At 50.4% G+C, this 16818-nt stretch overlaps 1 protein-coding gene across 24 annotated transcripts in view; it reads left to right on the top strand.

Moving 5' to 3' along the window:
* The window catches only part of MSI2 (musashi RNA binding protein 2), a 244574-nt gene that overhangs the window by 224020 nt on the left and 3736 nt on the right, over positions 1–16818 (top strand). For 9 of the 24 annotated variants that reach the window (XR_015260601.1, XR_015260598.1, XR_015260600.1 and 6 more), the window contains 3 exons: positions 11599–11753; positions 13568–13645; positions 15802–16818. The exon at positions 15802–16818 is cut by the window's right edge and continues 3736 nt beyond it. Coding sequence is in view for 12 of the 24 variants with exons in the window: in XM_086762847.1 (XP_086618973.1) it covers positions 11599–11753; positions 13568–13609 (197 nt within the window). In the remaining 12 variants the exon portion in view is untranslated. Of the gene's footprint in view, positions 1–11544; positions 11754–13567; positions 13646–15801 lie in introns of those variants that run through there. The other 15 variants (XM_086762836.1, XM_086762835.1, XM_086762838.1 and 12 more) reach the window with 9 other exon arrangements.

The raw sequence follows: 16818 nt of genomic DNA, 5'->3' as shown, positions 1-16818 counted from the left end.
TACACTTAAAGAAGGTGCTTTAAAAAATTTAATCTTCTCATTAGGCACCCATAGCGTTAGCAAATGACAGCCGTAAAACGTGGGACAGCAGTTGGGCTGGGTGCGCAGAGGGAGAGCAGCCGCCACCGGCTCACGGAAATGGCATGAGGAGCAGCGTTTCAGAGATCCAGCGATGAACCAATTTGGGATTTATACGGCCCGCTGAGAGGGCTCCCCTGTGGCACGGCGGCTCTGATGGAACCGTGCTCCCTCTTTTATTCTACTCTATAAAAGTACATAAAGTTTAATCCGAGCTATGTAATCTCAAAAGCCTGAACCTAACAAGTGGGCCACTTGGGAGCAAGCAGGCTTGAATTCCTCGCTCGGCTGGAACCGCCGGTTATTACCTGACAGCCTGGCGGCTGATGCATCGGGAAATTAATGGCTGCATCAGATTTTATCTTTCGCTTATCTTCATAGCAGAGGCAGCCTGCGCTGGAGAGCATTGCGGGCGGCCCAGGAGGCAGGGCGAGACAGAGGGACCCCGTGCAGTGCAGAGCTTCGGTGAGGGGTGGGCACAGAGGCAAATGTCGCGCATTAAACAAAAATAGGAGCAGCTCTGCAGGAGGCCACTCTGCGTTTCTGTGGGGGTTCTGGCCTCCTTACTGGCGATATTCCCTTTTGTGAGCACTGCAGTTACTTTTCTGACTTCTACCCCAAATTTAAAAAAAAAATAAATAAGGAAAGAGAGGAGTCATTTCTGTTTCAGTTAGAAGTGCTGTGCTGGTCCAGGCTGGGAATCACACAAGTCCTTTCCAGAACTCAGGCTACGCACAAAAACAATTTGTCTTATTTTACTGTAGGACGCCACTTTTTGATTTTTTTTTTATCCATGAGGGACTGAGCTACTACGGTGGCAAATACAAAATTCAGTAGATCTGAAATAATTTGATGCTGCTGCTGTTAGGCCTTGACCACAGCAGCAGTTGTTTTACAGGGCTCCTGGCTGAGGCCCATTGTGGTTAAAATACATCATCTTTAATCAATAATTTTGTAATAAAAACCTTGTGCACTTGATAAATCATCTCCAGTGCAATTAGTGACCACCTCTGAAGTGCAGGCTTAAGCACAGTGGAAGTTAATCTTTAACGAATTTAGTGGCTAACTTTTAGTAGTCTTTTCAATCAGGAGAATTAATTTTCAATGGGAAAACACTCCTCGGCAGAGCTCATCCCGGCATTACCGCTCTTGACGCGTGGCAGGCAGTGCCGGCGCTGCCTTGTGCCGCGGGCAGGCCAACCGATGGCCTGTGCGGGACTGTGCCACCCTCGCCCGGCAGCCGTGCCCCACAAACCCCGCTGCGGGCAGGCCAACCGACGGCCTGTGCACGGACTGTGCCACCCTCGCCCAGCAGCTGTGCCCCACAAACCCCGCTGCGGGCAGGCCAACCGACGGCCTGTGCGGGACTGTGCCACCCTCGCCCGGCAGCTGTGCCCCACAAACCCCGCTGCGGGCAGGCCAACCGACGGCCTGTGCAGGGACTGTGCCACCCTCGCCCGACAGCCGTGCCCCACAAACCCCGCTGCGGGCAGGCCAACCGACGGCCTGTGCAGGGACTGTGCCACCCTCGCCCAACAGCCGTGCCCCACAAACCCCGCTGCGGGCAGGCCAACCGACGGCCTGTGCAGGGACTGTGCCACCCTCGCCCGACAGCCGTGCCCCACAAACCGCGCCGCAGCCCCATAATCGCGTTTGAGTTCCTTTCTCCCAGCAGACGCGGAGGGATGGAGCTCTTGGCCGTTGTGGTTAGACTTTGTTCCACACACACTGCAGACGAGTCGTTGTAAAGTTTGAAAGTAAATACATAATTACAGTTATTTTTTCCTCTCTCTCTCCTTTCTGAAATAGAAAGCTGAAAAAGAAGCAGCGGCGTTTTGCCTTGCAGCAGATGTTAGCGTGCATCTGACTCTGCTTTAGCTGGAGGAGCGTGCTAGATTAGTAATTGCCAGAGAATGCAGAATTGGTCTGCAGGTATACAAGCTTGAGCTATTTAAAAATAGTAAATTCACACAGCTGGGTCTGCTATGAGGCACTCGTCCAGCCCGCTGCGGTCCGTCGGCAGCGGGAAGGTGCCCCCTGAGCAGTGCCCTCCCGCCACAGCCGCTTAAAATAGGCAGCGAAACAAGGACCCGGTTTTGTTTTAGTTTTCCTCCTGTATTGTCTGTTATTGTACAAAAGGCTTCAATTTAAAATTAACAGGAGTGATAGCCAGTTAATGTGGTACAGTGGGAGGCCGGAGTTTCTGTTGCTATGGCAATGGAGTTCGGCTCATTTGTTTTGTAGATGAGTAATTACTACGCAATTAGAGTAGGCTAAAAATAAAGGGGCCTTTTGTTCCCTGTTACTCATTAATATTAATAAAAGACCTGTCCGGGCTGTGGTAAACAATTAATGCAGATGTGGTTGCCCGTGGTAGAAGTAGCAACAGCTTTCCTGTTACCCAGCGCGAGGTGAAAGTGCTGCCGTCGCCTGGCTTGGCTCTTCCTTCATTTTAAACAGAAAAATTGTTAGAGAGAGGTCTGCGTTAGCACCGCATCATGAGCTTTAGCCCTTATTTGCCAGCTGGATGGACGGTAATAAGTGTTAAAGCTTAACGTGCAGACACAGACAGCAGGGACAGCGCCGGGGTCAGATTGCAGCAAGCATCTGCGGCCCTCCGCGTCGTGTGCGAGGAAAACGCGATGGCAGCCGTTCCCCACTCCAGAAATCTCCGCGTACCCAGTGAGCGGCACCGCCTGCGGGATGCCCCGCCGCAGAGCTGGGGCACGAGTGAAGAGCTGGCCCAAAAACCCGAGCATGTGGAAGCGCGAGTGTGGTGCTGCTGAAATGGCTGTGGTGCAGCATGTCACAAACATCGCGTGCCAAAAAAAGGGGAAGAAAACAGATCCAGAGCGTTTGATGTGAAGTGTGTAAAGGTTAAAGCACACCAGATTTTAAATTAACTGTAAAACCAGTTAAACTATCAGAGAAACCTGTTAGGAAGATGACTAACGGGACAGAGTTTATTTACCTCTCTGTTCTGTTTGCTCATCCCAACGCAACCGGTGAGCGTCCCTTGCTGGTGGGGAGGGACACCCCGCCTGGTGGGCACTGGGGGCCGTGGGGTGGTCACGCCGGGGAGCTCGGCACCCCTGGCAGACACCGTGGGTACAGTGGAGCCTCTCCAACGGGCAGCACCCACGTGGCCCCGGCCTGACACCCTCCAGTGCTGTGCTGGGGGATGGGTTGCAGGCGAGTGGGAACTGCATCCCTCCCAAACTGTTTAACTAATGGAGGGAAACGTAGCACAGCCTTTGTAAGGTCGACATTTGTTTGTTGTTAAGGATCTAATTAGAAACATGAGAGGGAGCTGAATGGCTGCTTGCTCGGCTAATTAGCGACATGCACGAAGACCACTTTGAACTTCAAGGACACAAAGCTATTAGCGCTTACATCAAAAATGGATTAAACTTCTGTGCTTTTATAATGATTAAAGATGAGCCGCTCGAGAGGAAATCCTTTTGTAAGGCTGTGACAAGAGCTGGCTCCCTGATTGCAGGCGAAGCTTTGTGTGGCCTCCACATAACGCTCGGCCCGGCGCGAGAGTGACACCGCCAACTCACAATACGGAAAATCTGATCAGGCAATAAATATTGGTTGTTCGTGAAAAATTACAGCCAAGCTGGGAAGCACGTTGATTTGTCCCACTACTTGACTGCAGGACTTAGAAAAGCTGGGCTTGAATATGTTGAATTTTGTGTCTTTTCTTCTCCAAATTGGTGCTCATTAACGTGCCGATGCTCTGGATGTGTAAGCCACAGTATTTAGCAGAAGCAGGGGCTGCTCGTGTGCCTGCAGTGTGCACGAGAGGGACAGAGGTGGATTTTTAAAACACCTGCACCAGTTGAATTTTTAGCTTGCCCAAGCTTCTGGAAGCCGCCCAGCTCTTGCTCTGTGCTCACCTACGATAGCTTAGCGGTTGCTTTTTGTGTCCGTGCCACCTGCTCAGCATCTGCGCTGGTGCCGGAGCAGGAGTCCCCATGCAGCTCCGCGGCGGGAGGGCGCTGGGGCCGCGTCAGGAATGCTTGCCGCAAAATCCCAATTGCTGTTACCGCGCCGCCGCATCCAGCTCGGGCAGCTGCGCGGCGCCGAGGGGTGTGAATGAGGGGCAGCGGGGACAGGCTGGGCAGCGCTCCCGCCCAGTGCTCTGCTCACTGCCAGCGGTAATTGCGGAGCCGGGAAGCTGCTCACCACCCGCCGCGTTCTGTCGTTAGCTCAGCGATATTTTGATGTGTGAAGCCGTTTCCAAAGGGGCTGCAGAGGCAGAACAACCTTTTAAGGTGTGACTGCAGATAGAAAATAACGTACAAATGGTACCTTGTTACGGCAGATAGCTGCTCTCGCTGTCTTCTTGGCCTCATCACCACTTATTTTACTGATGAGCCTGACAGTTGCTTTATTTTATTTTATTTTTTTCCTGCAGGGCCAATATACCTGCAGGGGACAGGCAGCTGGTGCAGCTGATCCGGGGCTGCCTGGCTGCTCCCCGCGACGGAGCTGTGTCGGGGGCGATGGGGAAGGCACAAAGCTTGCGGTTTGATTTTCCAGAGCCATGTCTGAACTGACTGTCGTAAGCGAAATATCTACAGCTCTGAACGCTTACGGAGGAGCTCTGTCTGCTACAGGCTTCTTATAGAGAGGTGTTTGCTTTTCAAGTCTGCTTGGGAAGAGCTGGAGCAAAGCGCTGCGCCTTGCCGGTCCCCGCGAGCGATGCACTACATGGCACCTCTAATTGTAACGCTGGGGTTGTTTGTTTTTCTGGTTTGTCTCCTACTTTCTTTTTTAGCTGGCTGGGAGCTGTTTGTACGTTGTTACTCTCCAGAATATGTGCATGTTTTCATCTTGTTATTTCTGAGATGTTTTTGAGTTTGAGCGTGGATCTGAATTTGAGGTGTGCCGTGCGCTGCCTCAGACATAAAACAACACCGTGTGTCGAAGCACAGGTACAAGAAAGTGATGCTTCCGATAGTTCAGCCTGACCACAAACGAACCTGTCTGTGCCTCTAGCTGGAGCCATATGCGGCGATTGGTAAAGGAAAGAAGAGCCTGAATGTGAGCGTTTAATTGTCAGAGCTGCAGCTGTGCACTCTGGCAGCCTGAACAGGCGACGGAGAGGCAGGCGCACCGATGTCTTGTTTCAGACCGGCATTAATTCGTACGTCCCATCTCGGGTAAATCGCACCTCAGTGGTTAGCATCTCTGAAAAGCGAGGTCCATTAGCCTCAGCCATGGATGCACAACGAATTAGCTTTGGCCAGGCTGGCTGCGGCATGGGTGCAGTGCTAGCTAATGGCGTTTATAAGACTCTAAGCGCTAGCGATGTAAGATTTGCATGCGGTGCTGGAGTTTTCCCGCAGTCCGTACCGTGGCTGGTTGTTTAAAGTATCGGCATCACGCTGTGACTGCTGGTCAGTTAGTCGTGCAGGCCGCGGCGTGGCCCTTGGTGCTCGTGCTTCAGGGCACGTGGGCTCCCCTGGGAAGGGAGCCATCTTCCCGGCTCCGGTCTCCGTGGGTTTGCTGTAACATCCTCTGCTGGGGTTGTTGCGAAGGCAGTAGAGCAGGCTTGAATGCCTGGGTAACAGGCGATATTCCTTCCGTAGAAATCTTCTCTTAAAGCCCAGCGGTCCATCCCAAGCAACTGGAATTAAATCCCTCCAGGCTGTGGTGTGGTGCCCTGTCCCTGCCTCGCAGCTCCACCGAGCCCGTTGCAGGCAGAGGGACGGGCAGCAGCACCGCCGGGCCCGGGGCCCGCTCGCCATCAGCTCGCCCTGCCGCCACACCGCACCTCCCTGCCCTCTGCGCCCCGGCCCCTGCCCGGTCCCATCCTTATGAGCAGCGTTCGATGTTATGATATCGTTTGCTCCTTCGAGCTGGGAGATGATGTTTGCAGCATGTTGTATGAATTTTTCATAAAGATAGAAAAACAGCCGAATCTTGTGAGCTTTGAGTCTTGGTAGTGGGTAATGGCTTTGATTTAAAGCGTTTTGTCTTAATGATAGTTATATTGAAAATTTCCTGCTGCTTTCCAGCACGTGTAGTTATTTTCATAAACACTGATGGTAGAAATGCCTGCCAAATTGTGCGTGGCTGTTTATGGGAGATGAGAGAGTCATCCAGAAATTAGAGCGCCGGATCAACAAGTTGTCAAGAAGCCTATTTGTAGAGAAAGCCACCCCGGGGCCAGTGGGACAGGGCGGGAGCGAGGAGGGCCTGGGAGGGCAGAAGTGCGGGAGATGACCCGCACTGAGTGTAGGAGATGCTTGGTGTGAGATTAAAAGGGAATTTCTGATGAGAAGAAGCTGCTTTGGAAAGAGTCGAGGAGTACAGAGGGAGGGCAGGCCCTTCCCATGCAGAGCGCGCGGAAGCGAGCCCCCGCTGCCCGCCTGCGCCCTGCCCTGGTCCTGGCAGCCTCTTGCGTTTGCTTTGCTGGAAAAAAATAAACCCAAAGCGTGACACATAAAGCCTGCGTGTTTACAGGGGGCCATTCCCTTCTTCTCTGGACGTGTGGCCATGGGGTCCCAGACGCTGTCGTGGGGTGTAGGCGGGGGACGTGGGCGCCTGCGGATGGGGAGGAGCTGGGGCGGCTGCAGCCGGCTCCGTTCTGCTCCCAGCTGCTCTCTCAAGTGCGAAATGTATTTCTGGCTGTGATAATGGGGCGCTGTATCTCATCCTGAAGTACCCTGCCTCTTCGCAAAGAGGAAATCCAGTAAATCCTGCGGTGGTTTGTTTCAAACTGGAGGTTTTTCATGCCTGTGCACCGTGGCTGGGAAGGCAGCCATGAGTTTCTCTGACAATGTTTTGCACCATTCTTCACCTTTCTTTTTTTAATTATTTTTGAAATATTCATTTTTGTGATGTGTTAAGAAAAAAAAAGCAAAACCACGGTAGTTAACGGTGAAGAGGCTGCTGTAGGAGCCAGTACTCCCTCCGCAGTGGAGTTGACATCTTTGGGGTTTCGTGCTGGAGGAGCAGAAGAGCTGTCACCGAGGGCAGGGCACGGCGAATCCCGTGCGGTGCCTGTCTGACACCTCTCTACCTGTTTCGCCTGGTTTGTGGTTTGAAATACAACGTACTTTCGTGGTGCTGAAAAGTGTTGCTTTCTCATCACGTCTAGTTCACTGACCATCAGCCTGGCTCCATCCAGGTTCTCCTCGTAGGACAGTTACCTTAAAATCCTTACACTTCTTCTCCCTTTCCCTCCCTCTTTCCCTTCGTCATTCATGGCTGAATTGAGTTTATTTGGGTGGGATTTCAGCATCCAACTTGTGCTTTATCCCGCTGCCCTCTCCGCCCCTGCAGTGAGGCGTTTGGGTCCTCGTTAGCGTAATACGCCGTTCGCTAAGGCAAATGTCATCATGAATCCCGACTTAGAAATTTCTCAAGAGTTCATCGAAAGCAAGTTTGTCTTTCAGCAGTGACCTTTCTTGTTGAACACAGGTTAATGCACGAGCAGGGTCTGTGTTAATGTGGCAGTTTGCAGGAGAAGGCCCTTGATAAGCGGGCTCCCGCACGTTCCGTCCCCACTCCCAGCAGAGCGTTTCGTGGCACCCAGCCTCCTGCCTCTGCCTGAACCTGGGCTGCCGGGTGCGTTTCTGGCTCCGGCTCTCGGCTCCTTGACATAAGTCACTTCTTCTCTGAACAGTGCGTTGAGAAGCATCTTACACGCGTGTTAAATGTGGATAAAGACAGCTCTGCTAAAGGGCACCAGGATGAGTTAGTAATAAAAGAGCCTCGCTCCTTGAAGCACTGTCTTGAGGTTATGGATGCATTTGAAAATCCTTTGATGTATTTTACCAGAATGACTTTCAGTAGAATCTCCTTTGAGGAGATGCAGCTTGGGCGGAGGAGAAGGCACAGCGAACCTGCATGGTTACACCAGACATGTCCCTGAGGTGAGACGCTGCGTGCAGACGCATGCCGCAGCAGGGAAGTACAGCAAACCCTGGTTTTTGCCGTCACAAAACCTGACCACTGCACAAACGAAGCACTGGCAATGGTCTGTGAGAAGGCACCGAGGCTCAGGTCCTTTTGTTCATTTCCAACCTTGTCAGCAATGGCACTGCTCTGTCTCTGATCAAAATTCACAGGCTTGGAGTCCTTTCTGTAACAAAACCAGAGCAGATTCAAAGTGAAGCAAACACTATGTTAAATTCCATCACTGCCGCATCTCTTGGCTGTGGTCTCTTGATTTCCACAGGCATAGGTTACAGGATAGTTGGGGCTGAAGACGATAGAGGTTGGTTAGCTGTGACTTACACCTAATCCTTCCCACATCTCTCCTGACCTTGATCTATCACGGGGCTTCCTGGTGACGCCTGGGATGGTAAATTACGTGTAGAGGAAACCCTTGAGTTTCCTGGAGGCACTTAGCCACAGTCTCAGAGCTGTGAAAATGTCTGGTGCAGGATGGTTTCCTGTGCAATTGGTTGGTAAATGGGACCTGAACTTTTTGGAGCCTGTTGGAAGTGGGTACTTTGACTCCCAAGACTTCCTGAGTGCTGGCGGTCCTTGGAAGGGGAGGAGGTGGCCCTGCCAACCCTCGGGCAATGCTGAATCGGTCTGGTGGGTCCTTCTGGCGAAGCGAAGTCGGGAGATGCTCCGTCAGCTCGGCTGGTAGCTCTGCTGGGACCAGGCAGCAGGTCAGGCTGTGCTGCTGGGATCAAGAAACGGTCAGTGGTTCCCTCCCCTGGGACAGCACAGTCCCCTGACGGCTTCCCAGCAACGTGCTTCCCAACTTCTGCCCTTAGTTATCGCCCTTTCTGACCGCAGGATCTCTGAGATCCCTTCCAGCCTGCGAGGTATTAATCTTAATGCTCTGTGATTCCTGCAGCTTGCAGCAGCCACGGACAGCTTCTGCCTCCTCCGGCGATTGCGCCGACGTCGGGAGCTTTCTCATAAAGATACGCGTCTCCAAAGAGTCTTTATTTTTCTTTGAGGACTTAAGCAGCATCCAGAGCCTGGAGGGCTTGGGAGGGGGAGGTTTCTGCTTCATTTTAATCCCAGATTATTCCAGGTTTGTGTAGAACAATTTTTTTTCCAGTATTTCTTCCCAGAAGGCGTCACATTTTGCATGTTGGGAAGGTCACTCAACGTCCCTTTGCTGCTGTTTCAAAGCGATGGTAGAAGTGCCTCTGGCTCCAGGTGAGCGTACTGCGGCTGTTGTAGGAAGACAAATACTTAGCAGCTCACCATGGCTGAGGGAATCGTTAAAACACGGCTTTCTGAGGAGCGCTTGGCCTCCTGGTGATTACGAGAGCTTTTCGGTTTCATTTATGGGGTCTGGAGCAGTGTCAGCTCTGCAGCAGCCTCCAGCCCTTTCCGTACAGTGTTCCAGGCAGCGGCTCGGCAGGTGGATGGAGCAGCGCCGGGCCGTCCCCAGCCTCCGCGCGGCCATGCCTAGGTGATGGAGTGGCGGGCATGCTCCGGTGAGCCGGGTGGATTCAGCCAACGTTCAGTAGATAGAAAATTACTTTTTCCTTATATTGCATACCCGCAGTCAGAAGGATATTTAAATAACTGGTTTCCAGCTCCTTCTGCGTGTATGAAAGCCGATATTTCCAGTCTTAGCGACTCAGCCTCTGCAGAGTTTGCCGGAGAGTTTTACAAATAGGATCCCCCTCGCCTTGCCGCATCCCTTGGCCGCGCTCCTGGCTTTCCCCAGACCGGCCAACTGGGTTTTCTGTGGGGCTTGGCAGTAAACTGGCATCCGTTGTACTGAACCAGCAGGAAGAAAAGGGAGAAAAAGTGCTAGCTTACAGTAATAAAGGGCTTCTGAACACCTCAGCTGGATATTTTTCTTCATAAGTGAGAAGGCCAAATGTTATCTTGACATTTAATCTTTAATAATAAGAAGGGCGCTTTGTTTGCCAGCGAATTCCAAAATCTGTTTACTCACTCGTGCCTTATTTCTTTTAACTTGCCAGCTGAGATGTCCTACTTACTTTCCCCCGCTACCGGTTCAGAGCTGCGTTAAAACATTTATTTTGTAAAAATCTACTTTTCTGTCATTGCAGAGCCGACAGTAGCCAGGTTGACTTTCCCTGACCAGTTAATTAATTCGTTTGACAAACGGGGACCTGTTGGGAGGGCAGTGCAGGGGAAGGGGCTGGGGCAGGAGGTGGTGGCCGGGCTGAGCCCCGCGGAGGGTGCTGCTGGAGCCCTCCCTCGGGAGAGCTGGGCTTTCTCCTGGGCTGGTTCCATCCCCGGTAAAACCCCGCGGTCGGTCAGCGCGGCGCTGACCTGCGGGCTAGCGGCAGAGGGTTATTGCAGGCTATTAAACTTAATGAACCCTTTTTAGTGCTTGATGAAGACACGCGGGAAGTCGTACCCAGAGGGAAAGGCTGAGGAGGCCTTGGCGGGGACGCGGCGGGGCGGTGGTTGGTGCGGGCAGGTCCCCCAGTGCTCCCGAAGGGCCCTGCGAGTGCCGCTCAGGTGTAGCTCCCGCTTCCCGCAAGCCATTTCCATCCAGCTCCTCCTAGTCCACTGACTTTTCTTTTGCATCGAAACCTTTTCCTCATAACTTTTACATCCAAGAGCAGCTGTGAGAAATGCCAGAAGCCTGATCATCTAACATGCTTTAATATCTAGATTTATTCTTTAGTACCATTCTTATTTACATTGTTTTTCTGTCTCAAAAAAAATATAAAGGAAGGAAAAAAAAAAATTTTCTTTTACTTCCACATTAGGAGGTGAGTTTGTCATACACCCTCTGGAATTCTTTTTTGCTTTTGATCTTTATTTATTTATTTAATTTTGGTTGATGTCCCAGCATGGTTTTGGAGACGAAGGTAGGTCTTCGCTCTCCAAATCAACAGGAAAAAAAAAAAATAAATAAAACAATACTCTCCTTGGTCATATTAAAAAAAAAAAATCCAAACCGTTCCATTCCATACCATTTAAAGAAAAAAAAAATCAACTATTGAACTATTTCTACAGCTTACTGATTTGAAAGGGCGGGTTTTTTTAAAAAGTATTGAATGGATCCAAAAACGATTTTGCTAGACGCGATTGAAGTTATTTGCTGTCAACATTTTAATATCAATATTACCACAATGTGTAGTCTCAAACTAGTTCCTTTGTAGTTTGCATGGGATGTGAATGCTGTCTCGGCGTGCCCAGACCTAGAGAACTTGTTACTACTGCATGAGCATCAAGTCAGATGTTGAAAAATATCTATTATATTTTGTGATAATTTGGTGAAGATGAGCACCTCCAGTCTCTGGTTGCAGTAGTGTGTTGAATGATTGTTCTTTTTTTTTTTTTATATATATCCATATATATATTTTTGGAGCTCTAAGCTTCGTAGTAGTCCGGGCTGACTCTTATCCAGTTCTTGCTCTCCTATCGCATGGCCTTGGTTAAGTGTTAGAAGTTGGGCCTAGGCTGTTTATTCTGGTGTTTGGCTTTGTAATAACGGTGCATGCCCGGCGTCTGGCCTCATACCCAGCTTTATTCTCTGCACACCAGTCTTGAATAGCTACAGTGCTCAACCGAATTTTGGCGCACCCGCTTCCCCGGCAGGCTCCAACCCAGCCCGACCCGGAGGCTTCCCCGGGGCCAACAGCCCAGGGCCCGTCGCGGACCTCTACGGCACAGCCAGCCAGGACTCCGGCGTGGGTAACTACATAAGCGCCGCCAGCCCGCAGCCGGGCTCCGGCTTCGGCCACGGGATCGCCGTAAGTACCAGAGCCACTGCCCCCGCTTCTCGGTCAAGGGGGGTGTGTTCATTTACCTTAGGGCGGGGGGGTTATGTTGGTTTTTTTGTTAATTACGACCTGACGGAGAGCGTGGCGCCTTGCTGCCGTAGCCTGCTAGAGCTGTGCCCAATGTGCTGGAGCTGCCAACGGGCTGCACCGCTCCGGTGACCAGTTTGGCTGGAAACGCTCATCTGGTGCCTTCTGCAGCCCAGACTTCACACGTTTCAAAATGAAATATTTAGTAATCAATCATAGGCTTCAAGGTTCAAAAAACTTGTAGATGTGGCACTTCAGGACACGGTTTAGTGGACATGGTGGTGGTTCGTTGATGGTTGGACTTCATGATCTTGGAGGTCTCTTCCAACCTTAATGATTCTGTGATCTATATGGGCTTTATATCAGCCCACCCACCTGTCCCAGCTGATGTGCCCATTTGCAGACAAGGCACCAGTCCCTGATCATAAACGAGCAAAAAAGCAGCTCATTAATTTGGCCAGCGGGACCCCAGGGTTGCCCACAGCCATCCCAGCAGGGCTGTCCCACTGCCCACCACCCATTCCCAAACTGCAGCATCCCCGTGGAGCGGGGGTGAATGCTGGTGTTTGCTGACCCTCTGGGTCGCTTCCACCTGGTACGGCATCGCCAGCAGCCCTCAAAATCTGCAGGCTACAAGTAAGTCGATTTCGTTCGGTTGTCACGTCGTTGGAAAAATGCCTGTTTAATGCCGCGGGGGTCTGCGCTCTCACTAATGACGGGCGGTGGAGATTCGTTAACAACGCTGCACGCTGTTTTTCAGACGGCACTGGTTTACCTGTGTGCGTTAGCATGAATGTGGTTGGACCTCTTTGGGGGCTGTCAGTCTCCCCAGCAGAAAAAACTGCGACTAAAGTTGTTGCCCTTTTTGTAGTAAAATGATGAGATTTATTTTTTTTTCCCTTTGTATGATAAACATGGCACAGTACAGAGGGCTGCCCCAAGATCCCGCAAACTGAGCGGAGAATCTCACTCTGTCCAAATTGGATGAGTGGGGAGCGTGGTGCAGACAAAGCTCCTGAAATGGTGTTGTTTTTACTGCATAAGCAACCGGTACCCAAAAAGACAAAAAAAACGCTGCTGTTTGTGCCCTTGTGCTCAGTTCTGTCCCGTTCCTTCCCCCTCCCATCATCGCGCCGGGGACCTGGCAGTCCCTTCAGATCAATTCTAGTACCAAACACGGAATATTACTGCTCTGCTAAGAGCTGCATCAATTTAAACTGCCATCTCTCACCACTTACAACCCCTCTTCTTTCCATTTTTCACCTGAAGAAAAAGACCTGTTTGTTCTTGAAAACTTGGGCGCTTTGGCCTCAGCAGCATCCCCATTTTTCAAGTAACCAGATACAGGGTACAAACCCGGGTATCTGGATTTGTCTGCACTAACACCTCTCCAAAGAACGATTTTGTATTTCATTGCAGATTGGCAGCCTCTTAATTTCCCCCAATAACTGCAAAGAACCCCGTAGCCTTTTTTACGTACATACGTGTTTTAACACTCCATTTACTAACCCTTGTGTAAAAGAAGGGAAAACCCAAAGCTCGTTTTTGCGGCTGGGGGAATGAGAAGATAACGGTCTTGGAAAGGTGACGGCAGGGCTCGGCACGCTGAGTCCCCGGTGCCCGGAACAGCTCTCGGAAATACCTATTCATGCTGGCAACACAGTCTTTCAAGTCCTTTGATAATTTCTTGCCAAAATTAATAATCCTCTGTTCCCATGTATAGAGCACTGATGACCTTAACAATTGTACGATTTTAGGGACCTTTGATTGCAACGGCTTTTACAAATGGATACCATTGAAACGTTACACATGGTTGGTTGCCATCTCACGTGGAGGTATTGCAGTATCTACCATTCATACTTTGTGCTAAACTACCATCTCTCCTATGTTTACTTTAAGTGAACAGTTTATCTTCATTTCGTCTTTCCTCGGCCTTTAATCATTCCTTTCTGTGATTTATGTTATTCAAATCACTCTCACGGGTCGGAAACTGGAAGGCAGATCAGGAGCTAAACCCCCCAAAAAGTCACATTTTCATATTTGTGCCACTTAGTGCAATAATTTGGGAGCTGAAAAACCAGCGAACCCAGAAATGGGTGGGGAAGCGGCCGACGGCCAGCGACAGCGTCCGGATGGGATTAGAGATCTGCTGCCAGTGCGCTGCTCTAAAAATAGACAAGCCCCACTGCCTTATTACGGAGAAGCCATCATTCTTAATTAAGCGCTGTACCAAATGTTACAGCTAAAAGATAACATTGTAACTAGTAACCATAGAGCAATTATCAAGATTAAAAAAAAATTAAACCCAAGCAAATTAAATTAAAGACATTACCTGAGTAATGCATCCTTGGATCGCTGCCAGTTTCCTACCCTTTGAACTAAGCTCCAGTTAATTAAATGTTTATTTTTTATTATTATTTTTTTGGCCTTTGGCATGCTCATCTTTGCAAACAAATATTCTTACACTGAGGATGATAGTGCGGATTAGAAAAGTCAGTCAGTGAAAAGAGAAGTTACCCCCATGAAATGGCACGGGTTTACCTCTGCTCCGTACAGACAGACGTGACGATGTGCCAGGTTTTATTTCTCTGCCTTTTGCCCAGCACTACCTGATCCATGTCACATATTTGACATTCAAAGTCGGTGTATGAAGTTAAAATTACGGTTAGTCAAGGGGCTGGGAGCTGTGGAAAATGTTTGGAGGCTTTAAATGACATAAAAATAGATTTATACCTGAAGACTAGTGGATAAAGGGCCGTTGTGTTCACTCCTCATCTACCCGCGTACCCAGGATTACCTGAAATTGTTCAATTGTTGATTGGTTTGCTCCACCAAGTAGTATCTTTTTATGGGAAAGGAAAAAGAAGCGTAAGCACTCTTGCTGTAATCCCAGTTCTTATTGGCACGTATCGGCGTGCGTTCACAGATGGATTTGTCAGTCCTGCGCGTTGTCTGGGCCGCCAGCCTTTGTAATAACGAGGAGGTGCGCGACGCCTAAGCAGGGCGTCGTAATTCACACTAGTAACGCCGCAGCAGAGGCAGCTTCATCAGATTAATGCGCTGTAATCATTTCACACTTACCACAACACGTCAAACGCTAACCGCCATTTACTGGCCAGTGTTAAGCCTCAAACCATTAATGACTTAAAAACAGAGAGTGCTTTTGATGTTGCACATTACTAATTAAAATAGATTTTGAGAGGAGGAAATGAGCCTTATTATTAATTCCTCAAGGACCACTGAGTTTGAAATTTTTATTGTGGTGGCACATCCCGAGGCGTCTGGTCCCTCGGCCGCCCCCGCTGCCCAGCGCAGGACGCGGCCGGAGAGGATGAACGGGGCTGAGCCGCAGGTCCCCAGGGCAGGGACCGGCCCTTTGGGGATGGGTTCTGGAGGTCACCCCAGAAGAGGCGTGAGCGGGGTGCATTCCTCGCCGAGCCGGCCCCGCGAGCGGCTGCCTGCAGAACCAGACCTCTGATATTTATTTCCATCTCAACATTAAGCGCTGGCAGGAGCTGAGCGTCAGAAGCCGAAGCCTCCGATATAAAATAAATCACCACCACCACAGTGTGCCCCTCTAAAAGTTGTTACCTTTCAAGTACTTTAGCCGTGCCTTTAGAAAAAAAACTCATTTTACCGAAGCCTTGTAAATTCCAGGCGTAACAGATGCCTGAGGACAGTTTTTGTCCTTCCAGTGTCCCTTTTTATTGTCCTTGCCCCAGACTAGCGCACAGCTAAGCCCAGCCTGCCTGGGACAGGCTCCGCTGATGGGCTGCGTCCCACGGGGATGGAGCCGGGAAGCGGGAGCGGTGAATACAGTACGTACGCTCTCCCGCGGCGCCAGGCTCCGGGTTCACACGTGGTGCGGCTCGGAGCACGCTGCGGCTTTGCCAGGCCTTTGGTGAACACTTGGGGGTTTTTGTTAAAATTCCCAATCGCCCTCAATTAACTCTGGCTCTCCCCCTGTCCTGTGTCTGCCTTCTCCTCGCAGAGTCTCTCTGGATGTCCAGGCAAGACGGGGCGAAGTTTCTGAGCGGGCCCGTGTTTGGGTGATCTCATCAGACTTTGAGCACTACATCATCGCTGGGAACGCAAACAAACTGGAGGTGGCACTCGATGGACTCGGTTGTTTAAAGTCTCTCTCATCATCTCATGAATCTGCTGTACTATAAAAACAACAGCTTTTAAAAGGATGTATATAAAATCCATTTCTGGTTCGTTTTATTTTCTTGATGGGTTCCCCCCTCTTTTTAAACCTCTCAAACCACGTTTTTCGTAGCATTTTGACATAGTCTCGTAGCCACGTAGTTCTAATTCTTTGTGTATCTAGCAAGAGCCTAACCATAGTGTAACTGTTTATATTAAGGGGTTTCTTTCGGTTTTTTTTTCTTTCCCCCCTCCTCCTCCCCTCTGTTTTACGTAGTCGTTGTTGCTTAAAGGATGCTGAGATGGTGACAGGAGCCTCAGCCGCTGGCACCGGCTCCGCGGCCGCCGAGGGTGGCGGGGGAGCGGAGCCAGCGGCGGGCACGCTTTCGGGGTGGCCTTGCAGGGCGCGGGGGGCGCGGGTGAGCAGCAGGTTCTCTAGCCCTTTCTTTTCGTTTGTGGCGTCTTCGTTAACCTAATTCTATCTATTTTCGGCAATAAGGCAAGGACTACAAACTTTTTGTGCGTCCTTTTTCTATAAGTGCTTTTTTTTGTTGAAAGAGGTGATATAAGGTTTTTTGAAATTGTGAATTCTGAAAAAAAAAAAATACTGTAAATACAATTCCATTAACTACATATAAACTATTAAGAAAGAGAAATACAAACCTATTTTTGTGATGGAGTCAGCCTAAGGCAGTTTCTCTATGAAAATGGAAGAAAAAAATAAAAAAGCAAGTTGTAGCCTTTGTGACCAACTGCCGGAGCTGGCCGGCGGGGGCGAGGCGAGGCACCCTCGGCGTGCTCGGCGGGCGCGTACCAGCCCCGCGCTCTCGGACCTGCACAGCTTACCAAGGAACAGCCTAGT

This window comes from Chlamydotis macqueenii, chromosome 19, assembly GCF_036417535.1.
Source record: "Chlamydotis macqueenii isolate bChlMac1 chromosome 19, bChlMac1.mat, whole genome shotgun sequence".
In the NCBI taxonomy this organism is placed as follows: Eukaryota; Metazoa; Chordata; class Aves; order Otidiformes; family Otididae; genus Chlamydotis; species Chlamydotis macqueenii.
The sequence above is the reverse complement of the archived record's forward strand: the minus strand, read 5'-3'. Positions and strand labels throughout refer to the sequence as shown.